Source organism: Mus caroli, unplaced genomic scaffold, assembly GCF_978045245.1.
Source record: "Mus caroli unplaced genomic scaffold, Mus_caroli_1 scaffold_10, whole genome shotgun sequence".
Classification (NCBI taxonomy): Eukaryota; Metazoa; Chordata; class Mammalia; order Rodentia; family Muridae; genus Mus; species Mus caroli.
This window is the reverse complement of record NW_028227265.1, coordinates 54491421-54510838: the sequence shown is the minus strand read 5'-3', so window position 1 is coordinate 54510838 and position 19418 is coordinate 54491421. Positions and strand designations below refer to the sequence as shown.

The following is a 19418-nucleotide window of genomic DNA, read 5'->3' as shown; positions in this document are numbered from 1 at the left end:
TGGGAGGTCAGAAGCGGGTTCCCACAGCTTGGGCTGGCTTGCAGGCGAGTGCGTGCACAGTGTCAGCCTCCCAGGCCCGTGCCATACGGTCTTCCGGTCACGGTGCGCGTGGCCGAAGCCTCGGGATAGCCCTCCTCCCCCGAGGCCCCAGCCCCACGCGCCCGGGCACGCGTAGCCGCAGATTGCCGCGGCTCCGAGACCAGGGTGGGGCGGGGGCGGGACCTGGCCGCGGGACCCGCCGCTGATTGGCTGCTCGTGGCGGGGGCGGGGTGCAGGCGGCAGAGCCCAGGCGCCGGCGCTGGGCAGGTGGGCTCGGGACGCGGCGCGCGCCAGGGCCCGAGGTAGGCGTAGGTTGCGCATCTGGAGCCCGAGCTTGAGCCACCCGGAGAGCACGAGGGAGGAACCCATCCTAAGAAACTTCTCCTCGCTTGGGGAGAGGAGGCACATTGCGGAGCGACGTGGGCTTCAGGCGAAGTTGGAGCTGCTGAGCTTCGGGGCGACGTTCGAGGCCCCCTCCCACTTGCGCGCTGAGCGCAGCTAGCGGCGTCGGGCGAGGAGCAAGCGGCGGTCCTTTCCGCGAGGGTCGGCTGCCCTACTGCGGGCAGCCGGGAAGGCCGCGGCCCTGCGCGCAAACCCCTCTACCCTGCACGCGGCCACCCGCTTTGCGTCCAGAGAAGGAGGTAACGTAAGCTGCCAGGCGGGTTCGTAGGCCGATCGTCACCCCCAAAAGTCCTCCTGAGTCTCCGGGGTTCGCTTCTATATCCCCGGAGACGTGCCCCCCTCCCCTTCAGCGCGGAGCTCCAGGCGGGGGCACCCCGTACTGGACGTCCCCAAACCTCCGAGCACCTGGCTCAACCGGAGTCCCCCCTGTCGGGGCAGGGCAGGGCCGCCGGCGGCGAGCCGGAGCCAGCCCAGCGCCCCAGCCCCGCCGAGCCCTCGGAGCCCACCCATGGGTCATCATCCCCTGATCCGCGGGCCTCCTCGCCCTGTCGCGCTCAGCCCAGCTCCGGGCGCCGCGCGCCGGAGGATCCGTACGCAGTGACCCTGGAGTCCCCGCAGACGCCGGGAGACTCGGCGGCCGGAGCGGCAGGCGGCTCCCCGCACCTCCAGGAGCTTCCAGGGAGCCCTCCAAGCCGTGCTCGGGGTCCGTCCCGCTGTTCTCAGGTAAGGGAGACATCCCAATAGAACAGGAGAGGTAGCTAGGTGGAGTGGGGCAGCCGGCTCAGCAGAGGGACGCAAGCTCGGTGACGCTGGCATTTTATGACAAACGAAACTTAAACTGTACCCTCTACGCGCTGAGATGCTTTACCCACGTAGAGCATTAAGCTCACTAGACGCCTTAGCCTACTACCTCTGGTGGTCTTTAGCCCCTTACATGGCGTAGGAAAGTGGATTTATTGAGCTCTTGTGTGCTCCGTTTGTCCCTGGGAGCTTTCTTTTAGACCAAGAGCCAGTCCACTTTAAAAGGAAGAAACTGAGAGTTAAGAGGAAGAGGCAGTTGCCTTCCCTAGATAAAACCTCAAGGAAGAATGATCAGGGGTCCTTTAACCTATCCTAGAGTCCCTTGAGCTTTGGAGCACTTCCTGCAATGTTTTCCTTGCTACCATGGTTTCCTGAGCTCAAGTGGCCAGTGTGTGGGGCCTCTGAGCCACACTCTCTTGCCCACCTCTGCCACCAGTCCACGAAGGATGAGGAAGGGTATTGGATTGTCCTGGACCTCCTGGAAGCTAGACTAGGGTCTGGAGCAACGACCGGCTTTGGACCCTCTGATTCAGGTTCCTCCTAAGCCTCAGAGGGACAAGAAAGAGTCCCTGCAAGTCCTCCATGGGGCTGGGAGCAGCCAGGTGGCTCACGACTGCTCAGAGAGACTGCCCAAAGAAAAGAGTCTTGTATTGGAAAGGTTTCTGGGTACCTGACCGTGCTGCGTTTGTTTCTACCCGACGTTTAACAGAGAGGTGAGCTGAGTGCACAGACCAGATCACTCAGAGGTTCTGTGTTGACACAGCTGATCACCCAGAAACAGATGCCTCCTGTTCTCTGCCCTCCTGACATCCCCAGGATGGGAAGGGTGGCTTTGTAAAGCTCCTGGGACACCCCAGAGCCTAGGGGAGGAGTCAGGACTACAGCGTGTCTGTCCTAAGAGGCTTGGGATGTGCACACAGGTGTGGCAGGTAGCGTGGTGAGCCTGGCTCTGGGGTGCACCCAAGGAACTCATCCTTACCAATCTGTACCTGTTCAGCTCCCATCAAGCACTGGGGCAGACACAAGGGTGAATGGCCCACAGTTGCACTGCTTGTGAGCTGCTGGCAGGGTATGCAGAGCCCTGGGCAGGATGCCACCCCAGCTGCCTAGAGGGAGAGAGGAAACAGGACTATAACATGGATCACAGAGTCATTCCCTGTCCAGTGCCAACTGGGGCTCCACTGAGTCAGAGCTTTTAGGAGAAGACTAGTTGAAGCCACTAGAGGGGTGGGAGTGGCGTTTTGAAGAGGTGAGAGGTCAGGTTTTACAGCTGAGGAGCATGTTCGTAATCCCATCCAGGCATCTGGATTGGACTCGGGCGGCAGCGACTCAACTTTTCTGAGAACTAGAGTCCCCATCTGTCCCTGGAGAGCGTCTCATAAGAATAAGGCAGCCCCAGCATGATATGCCTAGGGATGATGGGCACTATTTCTGCGGTCAGCCCCACTTCTATCTTTGAGGTACCTCCCAGCACCCTGCTTACATCCAGGTCCCTCTTCATACATTCAGTTCCCCACTTCTCTAGACCACCAAGGTTGGCTGCTGGGAAGGAGGGCCTGCCCCATGCTGTCTGTCCTGCACTCTGGGGGCCACCTCCCACTATACATATGCTTTTCTGTCCGGGTCACTGTGGCTGTGTCCCACTGGCAGTTCTTACATGTGATGGAGGTCTGGTCCTAAGACCCTGATGTCTCCACTGAATGCATACCTGTGAGTCTGTGCTTTGATGTTGCACTGCTGTGCATACAGAAGGAGTTCAATAACTGATCCCTGACATGAGAGACATTGCAGATGACTCTGCAGGCTTCAGGCTCATTCAACCCTTTCATTCCCCTGCCCCCAACCCCACTCTGGCATTTAGGATCTGTCTTTCTCCACTGTGGAGTTAGCCAGCTGTGGAACAGAGTGAGATGGGCAGGTGGCAGGGGAGACTCTGCCTACAGAGCCTTAGGGCTTCCCTCAGTCTCCTGTGGAGGTGGAGCCACAGACGCTCTGTCACCTGGCTTCCAGGTATCTGGGTGCCTCACACAGCCCCACGTGGCTGAAGCCATGTGAAAAGACTAGGTCTGTCAGCAGAGAAAGCCATAGGTTCTCGCCTGTCTCCGCCCCTCTCTGATCCTCTGGTTCTTATTTCTAACTCATGCCGCACCCCCTCCCTCTGTGAGTCTTCTGTTTTCTTCCGTTTTCTCTCTTCCTTCATTCCTCTCTCTCCCTTCCTCCTCTCTCTGATTCCCTGCTGCCCTCTGACTCTGCCTTGTTTCTCCGACTCTCTCCTTTCAGTCATTGTGTATTGGGAGGCCTGGCTAGAAGCTGGAACAAGGAGACATCCCTGGGGTCTGCTGGCTCACTCCTTGTCTTCCATCTAATGAGAGGCTCAGCAGCCCTCCTCCCTGCAGAAGGACTGGGTGGGTGAAACTAAGGCACAGGTCTCCGGTAGTTTCTTCTCAGCACAGCAGCAGGAGCCAGACAGGTAGACTGGGTGAAGGGAGAAGTCCTCATAGCCAGAGCAGGCTGAGGGCAGGCTAGTGAGAAGTTTGGGTGAGCCTGATGCCTGCAGTCATCTGCAATGTCTCTCATGTCAGGGATCAGTTATTGAGCACCTTCTGTATGCACAGCAGTGCAACCCCAAAGCACAGACTCACAGGTATGCATTCAGTGGGGGACATCAGGGTCTTAGGACCAGACCTCCACCACATGTAAGAACTGCCAGTGGGTGGCTGACACAGCCACAGGGACCTGGACAGAAAAGCATGTTTATGGTGGGAGATGGCCCCCAGAGTATAGGACAGACAGCATGGGGCAGGCCCTTCTTCCTGGGACCTTGGCGACTCTGTGCATCAGTGCCCTCATTATCTGCTTCCTGGGTCACTGAGGGATGGAGCAGATGTATGCCTGGCACTCAGAGCCCCGTGATATATATTAGCTGCAAAACAAATGTCAGCAGTGTTGTTGTTCTATACTTAGCATGTGCTTGGCACGCTGCTGGACTTGGCCCAGGAGTGATGGTTCTGGTGCCAGGCCTGGGGTCCACAGTGTGCTGAGCTGGCCCATGCGTGTGTCTCTGACGTCCATTTTTGGAGGCCATGTTTCAGGCTGGGAGCTGGGAGCATTTACATTGTGGAAATTGACAAAGGATACCAAGCAGGGCTTTTAGGAAAGGTTGAAGGGCGTCAGGCCGGCAGGCATGAGCAGAGTCGGTCCATACCTAGAGACTTGCAACCAGGTAGATGTCACTCAGCCGGAGAGGCCATCTCAGACCCTGGTCTCATGGTAGTCTGATAATGATAATGATAAAAAAAATGGATGGAGTATCCAGATGAGGCTGTGGTCTCAGTGACCTTTGTGCAACAGAGCTTAGACCCATATGATTCATGAAGACACTCTTTGTGGTGGGATGAAGCCCCTACTTGCCTACTAAAGGTGTGGGTTGTGCAGTGTCCAGCCTACACAACTTGTAGTGGCTGGCAAGGAACACCCATGTTTCTGCAGGCCTGTATCCATGTGCAGTCCTGGGGTTAGCAAGCATCTTTTGTATTGTTAGAGAGGTGGCATCTGGGATGAGCTCCACAGCTAGAGGAGAAGCTGATGGAAGGAAAGGTGTGGAGGAGCTCATAGCTCACACTCACCTGGGACTGAGGGATCCCAGGGTGCTGAAACAACAGAGGAAGGGGACTGGGGACAGCCCTTTGATTGCCCTGTTGGAGCAGATGCCTACATAGTTCACGAAGGATCTAGAGCCTTTTACATGAGAAAATCCCATATGAGTTTTGAGTTTCAGACCCCAGAACCCCAGTCTTTTAAGAGTCTGATGCTTGAGACCCCCCCTTCTCCTCTCACTCAAGCTCAGGTTGCTCAGAGGCAAAAGTTACTGAGGCCAGTGGTAGGCTGTATGTGAGGAGGAACCTACCATGATGCAAACCTTGGGTCCAGGGTGTATCCTGGGAGTTGGTGGGGAAGTGGCCTGGACTGCCTTTCCCTCCTTCCTATTAGAGCTGCAGAGCTGACTGGGCCATGCACCAGAAGCTGTGGAATAAGGAGCGCTGCTCTAAGAGACGGCTGCCCCCTAGTGGTAGTAGACACTAGTGGTAATTTAGGAATTTCAGCTGTGTGGTGCCCTGTGTGCCACGGTGAATGGAGTGGGAAGTGAGGCTCACTGTGAACAGCAAGGGTGTGACCTTGTGGTTGGTCCTGTGCTCAAGAGCGTGAGGATGGGTAAGTGAGCAAGTTGAGAAAAAGAATAAAGAGATTAGAGATCATGAATGAATGAATGAATGAATGAATGAATAAACGAACAAGGGAGCCATTCCAGCCTTGAAGTCCTTCAGGGACCCTAGCCAATGGCTTCTATTTTACAATAGAAAGCAGAAACCTAGACAGGGCCCACAGAGAGGAGGCCCCAGGCCAGAGGTCCCTGACTCCTGTCTCTTGCTTCTGCCACAGCCCAGAGCCATGATGAAGACCTTGTCCAGTGGGAACTGCACACTCAATGTGCCTGCTAAGAACTCCTACCGCATGGTGGTGCTGGGTGCCTCCCGAGTGGGCAAGAGCTCCATTGTCTCCCGCTTCCTCAATGGCCGCTTTGAGGACCAGTACACGCCCACTATCGAGGACTTTCATCGCAAGGTGTACAACATCCACGGGGACATGTACCAGCTGGATATCCTGGACACCTCTGGCAATCACCCATTCCCTGCCATGCGCCGGCTCTCCATCCTCACAGGTGAGGCAACTGAGGGGATGGGACAGCTGGCCTGCACCCACATTCCTCTCGCTGAGCTAGGAGGCTATGTCTAGGAAACTGAGGCAGAGAGGTTAAGTAACCTCATCCAGGTGCAAGCTCATAATTGCTGTTGAGAGACCTACCCTGGGGACTGTCTGCCCTTCTAGGAGCAGCATTCAGAGAGGGACAGGTTGTGGGCCACCAGGGACCTTCTGGTCATATGGCACTGGTTGTCATGGTCATTCCTTGAAGCCAATCTTCAGTTGATTACTGTCTCTAGTGTGACCACTGTTGGGTACAGCCATGCCCTCAGCTGTATCCCTGGATAGAAATAGAACGGAGCATAAGACTTGGGAGATAACTCAGCCAGGAAACTGTTTGCTGTTCATGAGCAGGGACCAGCGTTTGATCCCCAGCACACAGACCAAGAGCTGGTATCTTGGTAAGCACCTTGTTATCCCAGCACTGGGAACACAAAGACAGGAGGATCCCTGGGGCTCACTAGACTGATCAGCAATTTCTAGATCTGTGAAAGACTCAAAAAACAAGGTTGATGGTGCCACAGGAACAACAGACAGTGGTGGCCAACACATACACATGCATACACCCATGCACATAGACACTCACATGAACACATACACAAATACACACACACACACACACACACGGACACAGACACTCACATGCACACATACACAAGTACACACATACACACACATGCACACACAAATGACAATTTAAAAACACTTAAAAACATTGAGACACTACTACCAAGAACCCCACTAACTGCCCCCTTTCTCTCATTCACCCTTTCTGTCCCAGAATGCTTGTGGGGGCCCCCAATTCTGAGAAGAAACATTCTGCTTAAGGAACTCAAGGTGGGACTGGGTTCAAATCTCTGTAGCATGGTGATGTCATTGTCAGTGGCTTTGTGACCATGCTCCCCAAGTAGCTGTGAGAACATGATGGTGTAAGGCAGCTGCCCACAACAGGTAAATGGCATGTGGAAGAGCTCTTCCTATTTGAGGACTGGGTGTCCCCCTGGTGGAAATATGCATACTTCAATGTTAATTTTCAATTATAAAAGTGATACAAAGGCAAACTTTCATTAAACAATGCTTATGGTGACCACCAATCCCTAGCCAGCACCAGTCCACTGACATTCACTTTGTACCCTCTTTTCTGTGGACTGCATTCTGAGCATATCTGTCTGTTGCTTTATTTGCTCACCGTCCCAGGCCAGAGCTCATTTTCCAGCCTGGTTCTGGGCACAAGAGATGCACAGGGCTGCTCAGTCTTACCAGCTCTTTGTGCAGCTGCCAGCTGGCCAGCCAGGCTCTAATGCCTGGCATTTGCAGTCTCAGATTTGAACACTTGGAGGCTGCAAGTCCTCAGGGCCTGGTCTAATGGGACAGAATGAGGCTTGGCAGCAGGAACCAGAGCAGTTGGCAGGCAGTCGAGGACTTGTGTCAATCACTCATCATCCCAGCCTTTCATTGACCTCATTGAAGACCAGTGTGTGCAGGTCCCAGGGGACAGGTGGCTGGGTTAGAATGGGACAATGTGCTTTGGGGGCCCTACTTCCCTAATTCATGCTGGGTGTGTGTCATTGTAGCGAACCAAAATGTGCTTGTAGACTTCTCTGGACTTCCAAATTGTGATGTTTGGCTGGACCCAATGGCTGGACCTCTATCTACAAATCAGGGACCTCAGACCACACTCAGGGCTGTAAAGTTGAGGGCAAAGGTGGGAAGGGTCTCGGAGGATGAAGCTGTTTCTCTGGTGATTGGCTTGGGACTATGACTAGAGGCTGGTTCATGTACCTGCAGCCCTTCCAGGGTACACCCTAAGCACTGTTTCAGACTCAAAGCCCCATTAGTGTGTTACAGTGGATCTAGTGTGGGCTGCAGTTTCTTACTTATCCTGTGGTTTGTCCTAAAATCAGAGAGCAGATCCTGCAGGCGAGGCACAGGCTGGGTGAGGACCACATTGGATTGCAGCCATGGCCTAGCCACATTTGAGTCGTGTGACCTTGGGCAGCTTCCTTGCCCTTTCAGAGCCTTTAGTTGGTTCACTCATAACAGAAGAGTAATAAAATCTTCCCCATGGGGGTATTATGAGGTGCCCAGGAAACAACATGTGTGCCCACTCCTCTGCTCCCACCAGGTGCCTGAGTGCATGCTGCACTGCATGCATTAGCTCTAATCACCCTCCTGCAAGGCAGCCTAATTGACATGATGTGGGAGGGGAAGTTGAGGAGCTCAGAGATTCCACAGACTTTAAGGTCACACAGTTACTAAGTTGAGGTAAGATGCAAACCAAAGTTCCCTCTCACCAACATTGTCTGCCACACAGAGACACATGCTGAATTCCTACTGTGGTCAAGGTATTGGTGAAGCCTCTAAGGATGTGGCTGAGTGAGGCCAGCCACACAGTCCTGTAAGAAAACAGGACAGGGACTGACCATATCTGAGTCCACCTGGGTGTGCCTCATACTCACAACCCCTGCTGAACCCTGGCTCCCTCTTCTGGGAAATGGGGACGGTGATAGGAGATGCCTGGAGGAGCCTCCGGGTCAGGGTTTGCAGGCTTCCTAGGTGGCAGCTGATGGGACCTGTGTTGAGTGGGACACCGGGCCATCCTGACTCTTGTTTACTTTTCTCATCCCCTTCACAGGAGATGTCTTCATCCTGGTGTTCAGCCTGGATAGCCGGGAGTCCTTTGATGAGGTCAAGCGCCTCCAGAAACAGATCCTGGAGGTCAAGTCCTGTCTGAAGAATAAAACCAAGGAGGCAGCAGAGCTGCCCATGGTGATCTGTGGGAACAAGAATGACCACAGTGAGCTGTGCCGCCAGGTCCCTGCCATGGAGGCTGAGCTGCTGGTGTCTGGTGATGAAAACTGCGCCTACTTCGAGGTGTCAGCCAAGAAGAACACTAATGTGAACGAGATGTTCTATGTGCTGTTCAGCATGGCCAAGCTGCCCCATGAGATGAGCCCTGCACTGCACCATAAAATCTCCGTGCAGTACGGCGATGCTTTTCACCCCCGGCCCTTCTGCATGCGCCGCACTAAGGTCGCAGGTGCCTATGGCATGGTCTCGCCCTTTGCCCGACGCCCCAGTGTCAACAGTGACCTCAAGTACATTAAGGCCAAGGTCCTACGGGAGGGCCAGGCCCGAGAGAGGGACAAGTGTAGCATCCAGTGAGAGGCAGGGACATCGGGGAGGGGGCTTGGGCAGTGCCTTAAGGGAGGTGGCTGAGGATTCCCACTGCGCACATCCCACAGAGGGCCCTAGGTGTGTACCCTGTGCCCATTCTCTTGTTTCCTGGACACCTCCTGTGAGCCATGAGTGTGGTTCCTTTGTGGGAGGACAGAGACATGTCTAGGGACATGACAGCACTCATGCCAAGACGAGCTTTCAGTGGGAGGTATGCAAAAAGGTCAGGAGTCCAAAGCAAGATGCTCAGTACAAGTCACAGGATGAGAACATATTAGCCAGATGCCCCAACCAGGTTCCCTGGTGGCCTCTGCTCCCTCTGTTCAGACCAGCTTGGTCTCTGTGCCCCTGGAGAAACCACCCTTCTGGTCTTCAGCGCCTGCCGTCTGGCCCAGCTGTGTACACTGCCCCCCCAATTTAGCCCCTAGGGCCATCATGACCTTGAGTGGAGGGGAGAGAGAGAGAGAGAGAGAGAGAGAGAGAGAGAGAGAGAGAGAGAGAGAGAGAGAGAGAGAGAGAGAGAGAGAGATAGATGCCTGTGTTCCCCAGATCACTGCCTCTTGGCTCCACTCCCAGGCTCCTCCATACGATATTTCTCTTTGTTTTGAAGTGTTTTTCCTGTTCTGTTTGCAGTAGACATGAAGTCCTTGTACTGTAAGAGGCCAATGCCTTGTCTCTGACCGGGCTTCCCAGTTCAAATCCATTGCTTTAGCTGGGGTCTTCCTCCCTGCTTCCAGGCAGGCTGTGTTCTGCCCAGTGTCCATCAGCCTACGAAGAGCCCACAGTGCCACAGTCACAGCAGTAATCTCCTGCCCTCTGGAGAGGATGACTGGGCTTTGAGAAAGTGATTCTAAACCCCTCCGCACTCTCAACTAGTTCAGGACAGAGCTCTGACTAGATGCAGCTTTCTTCTGCTTTAGTTCCTTAAACATCTGCCAAGCACCTACCTGATACTGGGTCCCTTGTGTGCTAGGCAACAGAGAGCGAGGGGTCCTGTGTGTCCCCAGCTCCAGCCTCTGCCCTCCCATGGTGCCCTTTCTGCGCACACAGCTGTTGGAGGAAGTGGAACAGTTGAGAGCCAGAGCCGAGTCCAGGAAAGGTTGGAAGGACATACTGCAGGACTTTCCCTAGTGTTCAGGCTATGCTAGGTACCCAGGAGTGGAGGTGACCCTGAAAACCAAAGGTCCTGTTCACCAACTCTTAATGCATCTGTGCTTTAGTCTTATTGGTACTGCAGCTGGCCCATTTGAGATGACTCTGGGTAAAGACACCTGCTGCCAAGCTTTCAACCTGAGTTTGGTCCTGGGGTTCCATATGGTGGAAGGAGAGAAGTCATCCATTGACCTCCACACATCCATCATGGTACCCCTAGCCACACACACACATGAATTATTGAAGCTGATGGTTATCAGAAACCACAGCAATCTAATAGTGCATTCTCTCAAGGCCCAGGTCACTCCCTGCAAGCTGGGTCAGCCATGGGCCTTCCATACACACCACGTCATACCCTGTCTCCTTGGAGCTCCCAGCGGCAGGGATTTGGATCATGTTACATATGTCTTCCTCAGAGCAATCACTGAGGCTGTCTGTGGATACTGTGCACATTGTCACCCTTAACTCACACCAGATCCAGCTCTGCACACCAGGCCCAGCCCAGACTCCGTACACACACCTGCTGCTCAGCACAACTGCTTCAGCACCTGCTTTTGTCCTACAGTGACTCCAGCCCCAGTCCTGAGTATACCAGGGCAAGTCTATGGCCTGGTCGATCTGGTCAAGCTCTATTGCCTGGATCTCTGTGTACACTATCAATTAAAGTTGGTTTGTTAGCTGTGCCTTTGATGCTTACTTCCTGTATTTCCCTGGGAGGGGCCTCTGTCTGGATCAAGGCCTCCTTGCATACAACAGTGATTTTGAGTTCAAAATTTGGAGGATGAAACCCAAATAAGGAGATTGGGCTTGGCCTGCCAGAGTATGTGCCCCGAGTGGTTATTAGCAGCAGTGTCTGCAATGATCATTGATTATCAAGACTGGCTGAGGAGCCAGATACTGTGACGTGTCTGTTGTCCAGTTGTGGCAGGAGGATTGCTACAGTGACGCAATATGAGTCTGCTTTCTTTACATAATGGAAAAGATGGGATTGCTCCACATCTCTACTGGGAGGGGCCAGAGATGTTGCTTACACTTTTCAAGACACAGGACAGACAATCCATAGGGATGGTGGGCAGTGCCATCTAGAAGGCCAGCTTGGGGCAGGACCAGCATCTGTGAATGTGTGACAACAGGCAGCTTTCTGAATGGCAAGAACAGTCAATCTTTCGAAGTTGAGAAGGGATGGAATGTGGTTGGGGACAGCACCTGGAGGCAGGAATGCTGAATGCACCATGAATGACCCCACAAATGGTGCTTAATGTGGCTGGGTGCCTCTCTTTGGGCAAAGAGAAAGGCAGGAGGCTGCTGCTAACCCACCTCAAGCACCCTCCTGTCCATTTCCATGATACACTGTTGTGGCCCATGTTTTCTCAGCTGGCACAGAACTCAACTGCTTGTCCAAGAGGCATAGCCGACATGTGAATGGTGTTCTGGGACCATGGTGTGTCTGGGAGAAAGGTTTTCATCCTGGCAGGTGGCTTTGAGCACAGCAGGTTGCCAGGGCCTGCAGATGGAGATCAGAGAATAAGACAAAGGACCCACAGGGCCAGGAGCCCAGCTAGGGGGTCACAATCCCTATAGGGTCACTTGCAAGCAAAGTAGTCTAGACTGTGTTGGGGTGTGAAGAGCACCTTTTCTACATGTCTGTTCTCTAGCACTTGGCCACACATGGCATGGGTCTGAGTGTGGCACAAGCCTCTTGGGCACTTTCTCCATCATGTCTTTTGTAGAATGAAATGTGGAAGTGACCTCTCCTTGTTGATACAGTCACTGTCTTGGCTACATGGGAAAGTGTTCTCCCCAGTGTGTCCCCTTAGAGCTTAGCCCACTGCCACCATTGCATAGCTTCCATGTGGGACCTTGAGTAAATCACATCCCAGCAAACACCATCCACACACAGGTGGTAGGCAGGCATCTGGGTCAGATGAGCACAACACAAATCAGTGTAGCCCAGGACCTGCTAGCTCCATGCCCCCTCTTCCTTCCCCTCTCCCTTGCTCCTTGCTCCCTCCTCCCTCTTCTCTCTCTACTCCTCCCTGCTCCCACAGTTCTGGCACTAGAATGAGGTTAAGGGGGTGGGGGAGGGGAAGATTTCCCCTGCAGACATCTCCACGTAGGACAGGGTAGAATGAGCTGTTAGGCTGCCCTTCCTGGAGAGACTGAGGCTGGCCTGAGAACCTCATGCCAATCTCCTGGCCTCTAAAATGAGCTCTGAGAGTCAGGTTTCAGAGAGGCCCATACTCTGAACATCGAGTACTTGTCTATTCTCTCTCCTTGAGCCTGTCACTCAGGAGAAAATCTTCAGCCTGCGTCATGGCCTGGTGGAGGCTGATTCGAGCCTGCCAGCAGCTTAACCACAAAGGCTACTGGGAGCTGGGAAGGAAGAGATCTGACTTCTGCTGAAGGCCTGCTATTCACTGAGCATATGCTGGCCTCTGGCCCGTGTTCTCTCATTGGATCTTCTTGGCAAAGCATCATACAAGGAATGAACTTCTTTCTGATAGTTGAACAGAGGCAGAGAGGTAGTGTTGCTTGCTTGATATTGCACATCAAGTAACCAGGAAAACTGGGTGCATATCACCTGGTTTCAAAGCATTTTATTCTCCAGGCTTTTGTAACTGGGTGGCTGAGGGTCTGCTCTCTGGAGGGGAATTGGCAGGTGTCAGCAGAGAGAGGTGATCCACCCCACCTGGCCAGGCAGAACCCAGGCTTCTTTCATTTCTAGGTTGTTCCATGTCTAGGACCTTGTCATCATTTGTAAGGCAGATGCCACATTGAGCTTCTGCTGGAGGGTGGGGGAAGAGAGCAGAGGAGTCGCATTCCTGCATGCCACAAGTGTCCACTGGCTCTGGCTGGAAAGGTCTTTGCCAAAAGCCCCAAACCTCTGGTGACATTCATTGTGGATAAGGAAAGAGCCGTAGGTGGCCTGCCATTGCCCAGTGCTATAGACCCAGACCCAGACCCAGGACACTGTATACTGTACATAGCCTGAGTCCCAACAAGACCTACTCGGCTCCACAATCAGACTGTAGACCCTGTTCCCTATGGCTTCTTGGTACATATGTGGGAATGTGTGCCACAGCCCATGAGTGTAGGGTCAGAGGACAAAACACCTTTTTGTTTTTGTTTTTTAAACAACTGTTTTAAAGGCAAAGTAATTGGTGTTGCAGGGTATTTGATAACATTGGGAACCCCAAGATCATGAACTGGAAAAACCTTATTGTGGTGTGGCTCAGCCCTAGCAAAAACTTTTAATCACACATGCTTTTTCTAAACAGGATTAAATAAAGTCAACAATAGGTCAAGAGGAGGAGAAGCATAAAAACTGTATGCCTACAGTGTGGTCTCTGGCCTAGGTTCTCTCAGCATCACAAAGCACCTGCTACAGAATCCTGGCTCCTCTCAGAACTTCTTACCCCACCCACTAGCCTAAACTTCCCCAGCCCCCGAGCTTCGTTTCCCTCCCCCCAGCTTCTCTTTCCTATATGACTCAGCCACTTTGCCTATGTGTTCTCTTGGCTCTGCCCTTGGATTCTTGGACGTCTCTTTACCCTTATGGTCTCCCCCTCTCTTCTCTTCCTCTTCCTCTCTTCTCATGACCCAGTCTATTCTGCTGGCCATGTGAGCCTGGACTCATCTAAGATGCCTCTGGCTGATCTCTCCCTCATATCTACAGTAAAAAAACCTTCTCAACCATGCATAGGAACAATCATGACATTGTTTTTATTTATGTATTTTTTCATTCATTCATATATGCCAAACCTGGGAGTGGCATATTAGAGTTCTCTTCCAAAGGACATGGCCTGTCTGAACCAAGGTGCTGATCTGCCTCTCCTAAGGTGTGTATAGATCATCTGTTTCTGCTGGCCTCTGCCACCCACCAAGTCTCACTCCAAATCTTAGAGTCCACCTTTTCATCTGCTTCTTACCTCTACTAGCTGTAACCATTGTTGATGGTAACTCCTCATCTACATTGACTCTGTAAATATCTGTCTAGCTCCCCAAGCCTCCTAGTCCACCTGCTACACTATCCATGTGGACATCTCTCTAAGACGCGAATGCTTCTCCCTCTAATGGAACCCGCCCCTTGCCCCAAAGCTTTTCTCAGTCTGCCTCTTCAGCTGCTCTCTCCTCTCCTCTGCTACTGGATAAATGTCACCCGGAGCTTCCTACCTTAACTAAGTCACACCTCTGTGCCAGGAGGCTCCTTTCACCCCAATGGGCCTCTGTGACATGGGAAGGGATGTGGTTTGGGACATTTCTCTCAGTCTGCTTGGGAACACTTGGAATAAAATTCTTGTCACCAAGACACTTACTCCTCTGCTCCCTTTGTTCTCAGCTCCATTAGGAAGCTTCCTTGCCTCCCCATAGGAGCTGCTTGCTAAGTCCTGCAGCTCCTCTCTGCCCTCCTGGGCCTCAATGATTTTGGAATTCTCAGGAGGAATTCCTATCTGGCTCCTGCTCTTTCTCTCTTCTGGAACTTATAAGAACCATTCTTCTAGTGGAGTTCTGTTTTGTGACTCTTTCTCTTTTCCTACTCAGACTCAGAGATTTGCTTCAAGCTTCACTGTCTTCCTGCAAACAGCTTGGTACACTTGCTTTCCAATTCTGTCGTGGTAACAGCTTCTGCCACTTCACAAACAAATGATCCCAAGTCTCTAAAGTATACGTAAACTTTCTCTCTTCTACATTCCCCAAAGCCTCTTATCTCTAAGGTTTTTCTACTTTCCACTCTTTTTTGTTTGTTTGTTTTTGTTTTTTCGAGTCAGGGTTTCTCTGTATAGCCCTGGCTGTCCTGGAACTCACTTTGTAGACCAGGTTGGCCTTGAACTTAGAAATCTGCCTGTCTCTGCCTCCCAAGTGCTGGGATTAAAGGCATGTACCACCACCGCCCGGCTACTTTTAAAAATCTTTCATCTCTATGATTTATTTGTTCTCTGCTTTAAAAAACCCAAGTCTCTTAGAACTATGTTGTAAACTCTCTCAGGATTCGTAAGTTCATTGGGTATGGTTTACAAAAAAAGGATCTCTAAAATTTGTAACCAAAAGTCATCTTAAAACTTGTAACCAAAGTTGATAATTTATAAATCTATACATAGGTAATATTAATTAGCTATGATATATTATATATGTGATTCAACTCTTGTTTAATAAAATAGATATTTTTAAATAGCAACCACATGATTCCCTCCATCTTGGCTGATGACCTAATCAGGATGGAAGCAACCATGTGGTTGGCAGTCATCAGGTTAAAAGAGAGTGATAAGTAAGGTTTATGAATTCCAGAGGTTATAAATGTATAAGCAAAACTGACTTAAGAGATCTATATACTACCACTTATTTCTTTGCTAATTGCTCAGTATCAAGCTTCTGAAACGTTTAAATAAGGAACAACTGGTTTTTAAAAAAGGAACTATTTATTTATTTTATGTATATGAGTACACAATATATCTCTTCAGACAGACCAGAAGAAGGCATCAGATCCCATTACAGATGGTTGTGAGCTACCATGTGGTAGCTGGGAATTGAACTTAGGACCTCTGGAAGAGCAGTCAGTACCCTTAACCATTGAGCCATCTCTCCAATCTGGAACAACATGTTTAGTGAGTAAGGTTTATGAGTTCCTAAGATCAACTCAGGTTCAAAATAATGACTTGAAGATGTGTGTCCAGTCTCTTTGTCTTGCTGACTTTGCTAAGCTTTAGCTGCTTGGAGAAGTGGACACTTGCCTCATCCTTAGCTCAGAAGTTATCTCCAACTGAAAACCAATTGCAAACAAAAATTTAGTTTTCTCCAAGGGAGTCTCACTGAGTTAACAAACTATTCTTATTTTTTCTTACATAATTTTTTATTGATTCTTTGTGAATTTCATATCATGTACCCCAATTCCACTCATTTCCCAGTCCTTCCATATACGTCATCCATTCCCTAACCTCCCCCACAAAAGAAAATTAAAAAATAAAAATTAAAAAATTCAAACATGTCTCCATGAAAGTTGCAGTGTGTCATGGTGTGTAATGCACACACCCCTTGGCCCACACAGGTTTACTTGCAAACGTCCATTGCAACGTTTATTCCATTGGTCTGGTTCGAGGCTTCTGCTTCTGCTACAATATCAACACAGGATCCTCACTGAAATTCTTCCTGGACAATGTGCTGTTGCCCTCAGTCATGGAGATCCTGCAGCTTTGGTTCTGCAGGACCAGCTCCTTCGTGTGCTCCAGCAGCTCATAGATGGGGTAAATGTTGGTAAAGGCTAAGTCAAAGCCCTGGATCTGGGCCTAGGTGGTATCTCAGTTGGTCAACCTGCCTGTTCTCCTATGCAGTGGCCAGTGAGGAGCAAGGTCAGCTCAGTGTAGCCCTCAAACATCAACATAGCTTCAGGCAACAGCCCAGACCACAGACATCTGCATGACCTTTGGTGGAAACCTGGGCCATGGACATTGGCACAGATGCCTGCTGTGGTAGGGTCATGGACACAGACATGGCCCTTGTGGCACAGTGGCTTAGACATCACTATGGCCTCAAGTGTCAGCACAGGCCTCTCACAACAAGCTCTCTCACATCCGTGGTGTTTCCAGTTCTGTCTCTCTTCATAGAGCACAAGCCATTCTGCTTCTTTCGATAATGTTGAGTCTGGGCTTTTCTTTTTATATTTTATGTTTATTCTTTATTTTATTTTATTTTTTTGTACTTAGCATTTTAATGAAATGTTACTGTTAACTTATCATTTTACCCACATGAAGGTGATTTTGTAAAACATAATTAGTACCTTTCTTAAGCACAGTTTTCGAAAGATTCATCTGTCCTAGTACCTTACATCCAATTTTTTTCTTTTTTTTTCTTTTTTTATTAGATATTTTCTTCATTTACATTTCAAATGCTATCCCCAAAGGCCCCTATACTCTCTCTCCACCCTGCTTCCCAATCAACCCACTCCTGCTTCCTGGCCCTAGCATTCCCCTGTACTGGGGCATATGATCTTTTCAAGACCAAGGGCCTCTCCTCCCATTGATGGCTGACTAGGCCATCTTCTGATACATATGCAGCTAGAAACACGAGCTCTGGGGGTACTGGTTAGTTCATATTGTTGTTCCTCCTATAGGGTTGCAGACCCCTTTAGCTCCTTGGGTACTTTCACTAGCTCCTTCAATAGAGGCCCTGTGTTCCATCCAATAGCTGACTGTGAGCATCCACTTCTGTATTTGCCAGGCACTGGCATAGCCTCACAAGAGACAGCTATGTCAGGGTCCTGTCAGCAAAATCTTGCTGTTATATGCAATAGTGTCTGGGTTTGGTGGTTGTTTATGGGATGGATGCCCGGGTCGGGCAGTCTCCGATGGTCCTTCCTTCCGTCTCAGCTCTGCACTTTGTCTCTGTACCTCCTTCCATGGGTGTTCTGTTCCCCATTCTAAGAAGAAGGAAGACCAGAGTGTGGATACTTTATGTTTATTTTTTATTTTATTTATATTAAAAATTTTCTGTTTTCTATTTACTTCCTTTCTTTTTTTCTTTTCTCTCTTTCTCCCCCTCTCTCTTTACCCTACAGGTCTTTGCATATAGATTATGGTCCCTCCCCCACTTTTGGGGGATTCCTGAGTGTGTGAACAAGTGTGTCTCTGCATCTGTATCTGTCTCTTGGGCCTTTTCTGTCTGTATTTTTATATTGACCTGTTTGAATGTGTTTGTTTTTTTTTTTTTTATCTTATAACATTCTGTTTTATTACTAAACATTTCTTAGAAGCCTGTCTGTTTTCTAATGGGAGACAGAAAGGGATCTGGATGGGCTTGGATGTGGGGGAATTGAGAGGAGTAAAAGGAAGAGAAAACATAAAGAAAACACATTTTAAAAATAAGGGGGCTGGAGAGATGGTTCAGTGATTAAGAGCACTGATTGCTCTTCCAGAGGTCCTGAGTTAATTCCCAGCAACCACATGGTGGCTCACAACCATTTGTTACATACAGGATCTGATGCCTTCTTCTGGTGTGTCTGAAGACAGCTACAGTGTACTCATAGACATAAAATAAATAATTCTTTTAAAAATTAATGAATACAATAAGCCATAAAATTAAAATTAGTAGAGATTACAATTATTAGCCTAATAACTAAAGGAACAATAATAAGGTGACTTGATTTGCCAAACTGCTTATTTATATATATTTTTGATTTCGAAGTAAACCAACTTTTAGGCAAGATCTCTGAAGAAAGTGAGTCACACAACTGATTTTCGTCATCCAGACCCACAATTAAAACTCAAGATTTCCATCTTTCTCATGTATGTGTGTGTGCGTGCATGTGTAGAAAAGTGAAATTAGTCCATATCTATCACTTTCCACAAAACTAACTTCCAATGGATCAAAGACCATTGTGTAAAACCTGAAACTGCTACAAACAAACATAGGCGGTGCCTATGGGACATAGAAATCGACTTTCTGAATAGGACTTCATTTGTCCAAGAATTAAGGCCAGCTATTGACAACTAAAACCAGAAAGCTCCTAGACAGGTAAAGAAACAATCAGTTGGTTTAAGAGGAAGCCCACAGACTAGAAGCAAATCTTTGTTAGTTATATACTTAACAGAGGTTTAATATTCAGAATATACCAAGAGCTAAAAACAAACAAAAACCACAACAAAACAAAAAAAATTAAACGAAAACAAATTTTAAAAAAATCTCGAAATAAAAAACAGTCATATAAAAATGAATGAACAAACAAACCCAAACAGCTCATTTAAAAAATTGGCTTGTATATGTAGCAGAGGATGGTCTAGTCGACTATCAATGGGAGGAGAGGCCCTTGGTCTTGGAAAGATCATATGCCCCAGTACGGGGGAATGCCAGGGCCAGGAACAGGGAGTGGATGGGTTGGGGAGCAGGGTGGGGGGAGGGCATAGGGGACTTTGGGGATAACATTGAAATGTAAATGGAGAAAATATTAAAAAAAAGACAAAAAATTTAATTTAAAAAAATCAGTACAAATCATTTTGTACAAATGATAAATGGGCCAAGAAAGAAATTAGAAAAATGATATCCTTTACAATAGCTACAAATAATATAAAATATCTTGGTGTAACTCTAACCAAGTA

At 49.8% G+C, this 19418-nt stretch overlaps 1 protein-coding gene across 1 annotated transcript; it reads left to right on the top strand.

The window, feature by feature from the left end:
• Positions 1-281: 281 nt before the first annotated feature.
• Rasd2 (RASD family member 2) lies at positions 282-11007 on the top strand. The gene is made up of 3 exons (XM_021170593.3): positions 282-1164; positions 5683-5962; positions 8639-11007. The coding sequence occupies exons 2-3, from the start codon at positions 5692-5694 to the stop codon at positions 9166-9168; spliced, it is 801 nt and encodes a 266-aa protein (XP_021026252.1). The 5' UTR covers positions 282-1164; positions 5683-5691; the 3' UTR covers positions 9169-11007.
• Positions 11008-19418: the final 8411 nt, after the last annotated feature.

Coding starts and splice junctions, on each gene's coding strand:
- Rasd2 (XM_021170593.3), top strand. CDS start 5,692: ATGATGAAGACCTTGTCCAGTGGGAACTGCACACTCAATGTGCCTGCT. Junction 5,963..8,638: donor CCGGCTCTCCATCCTCACAG/GTGAGGCAACTG, acceptor TCCCCTTCACAG/GAGATGTCTTCATCCTGGTG.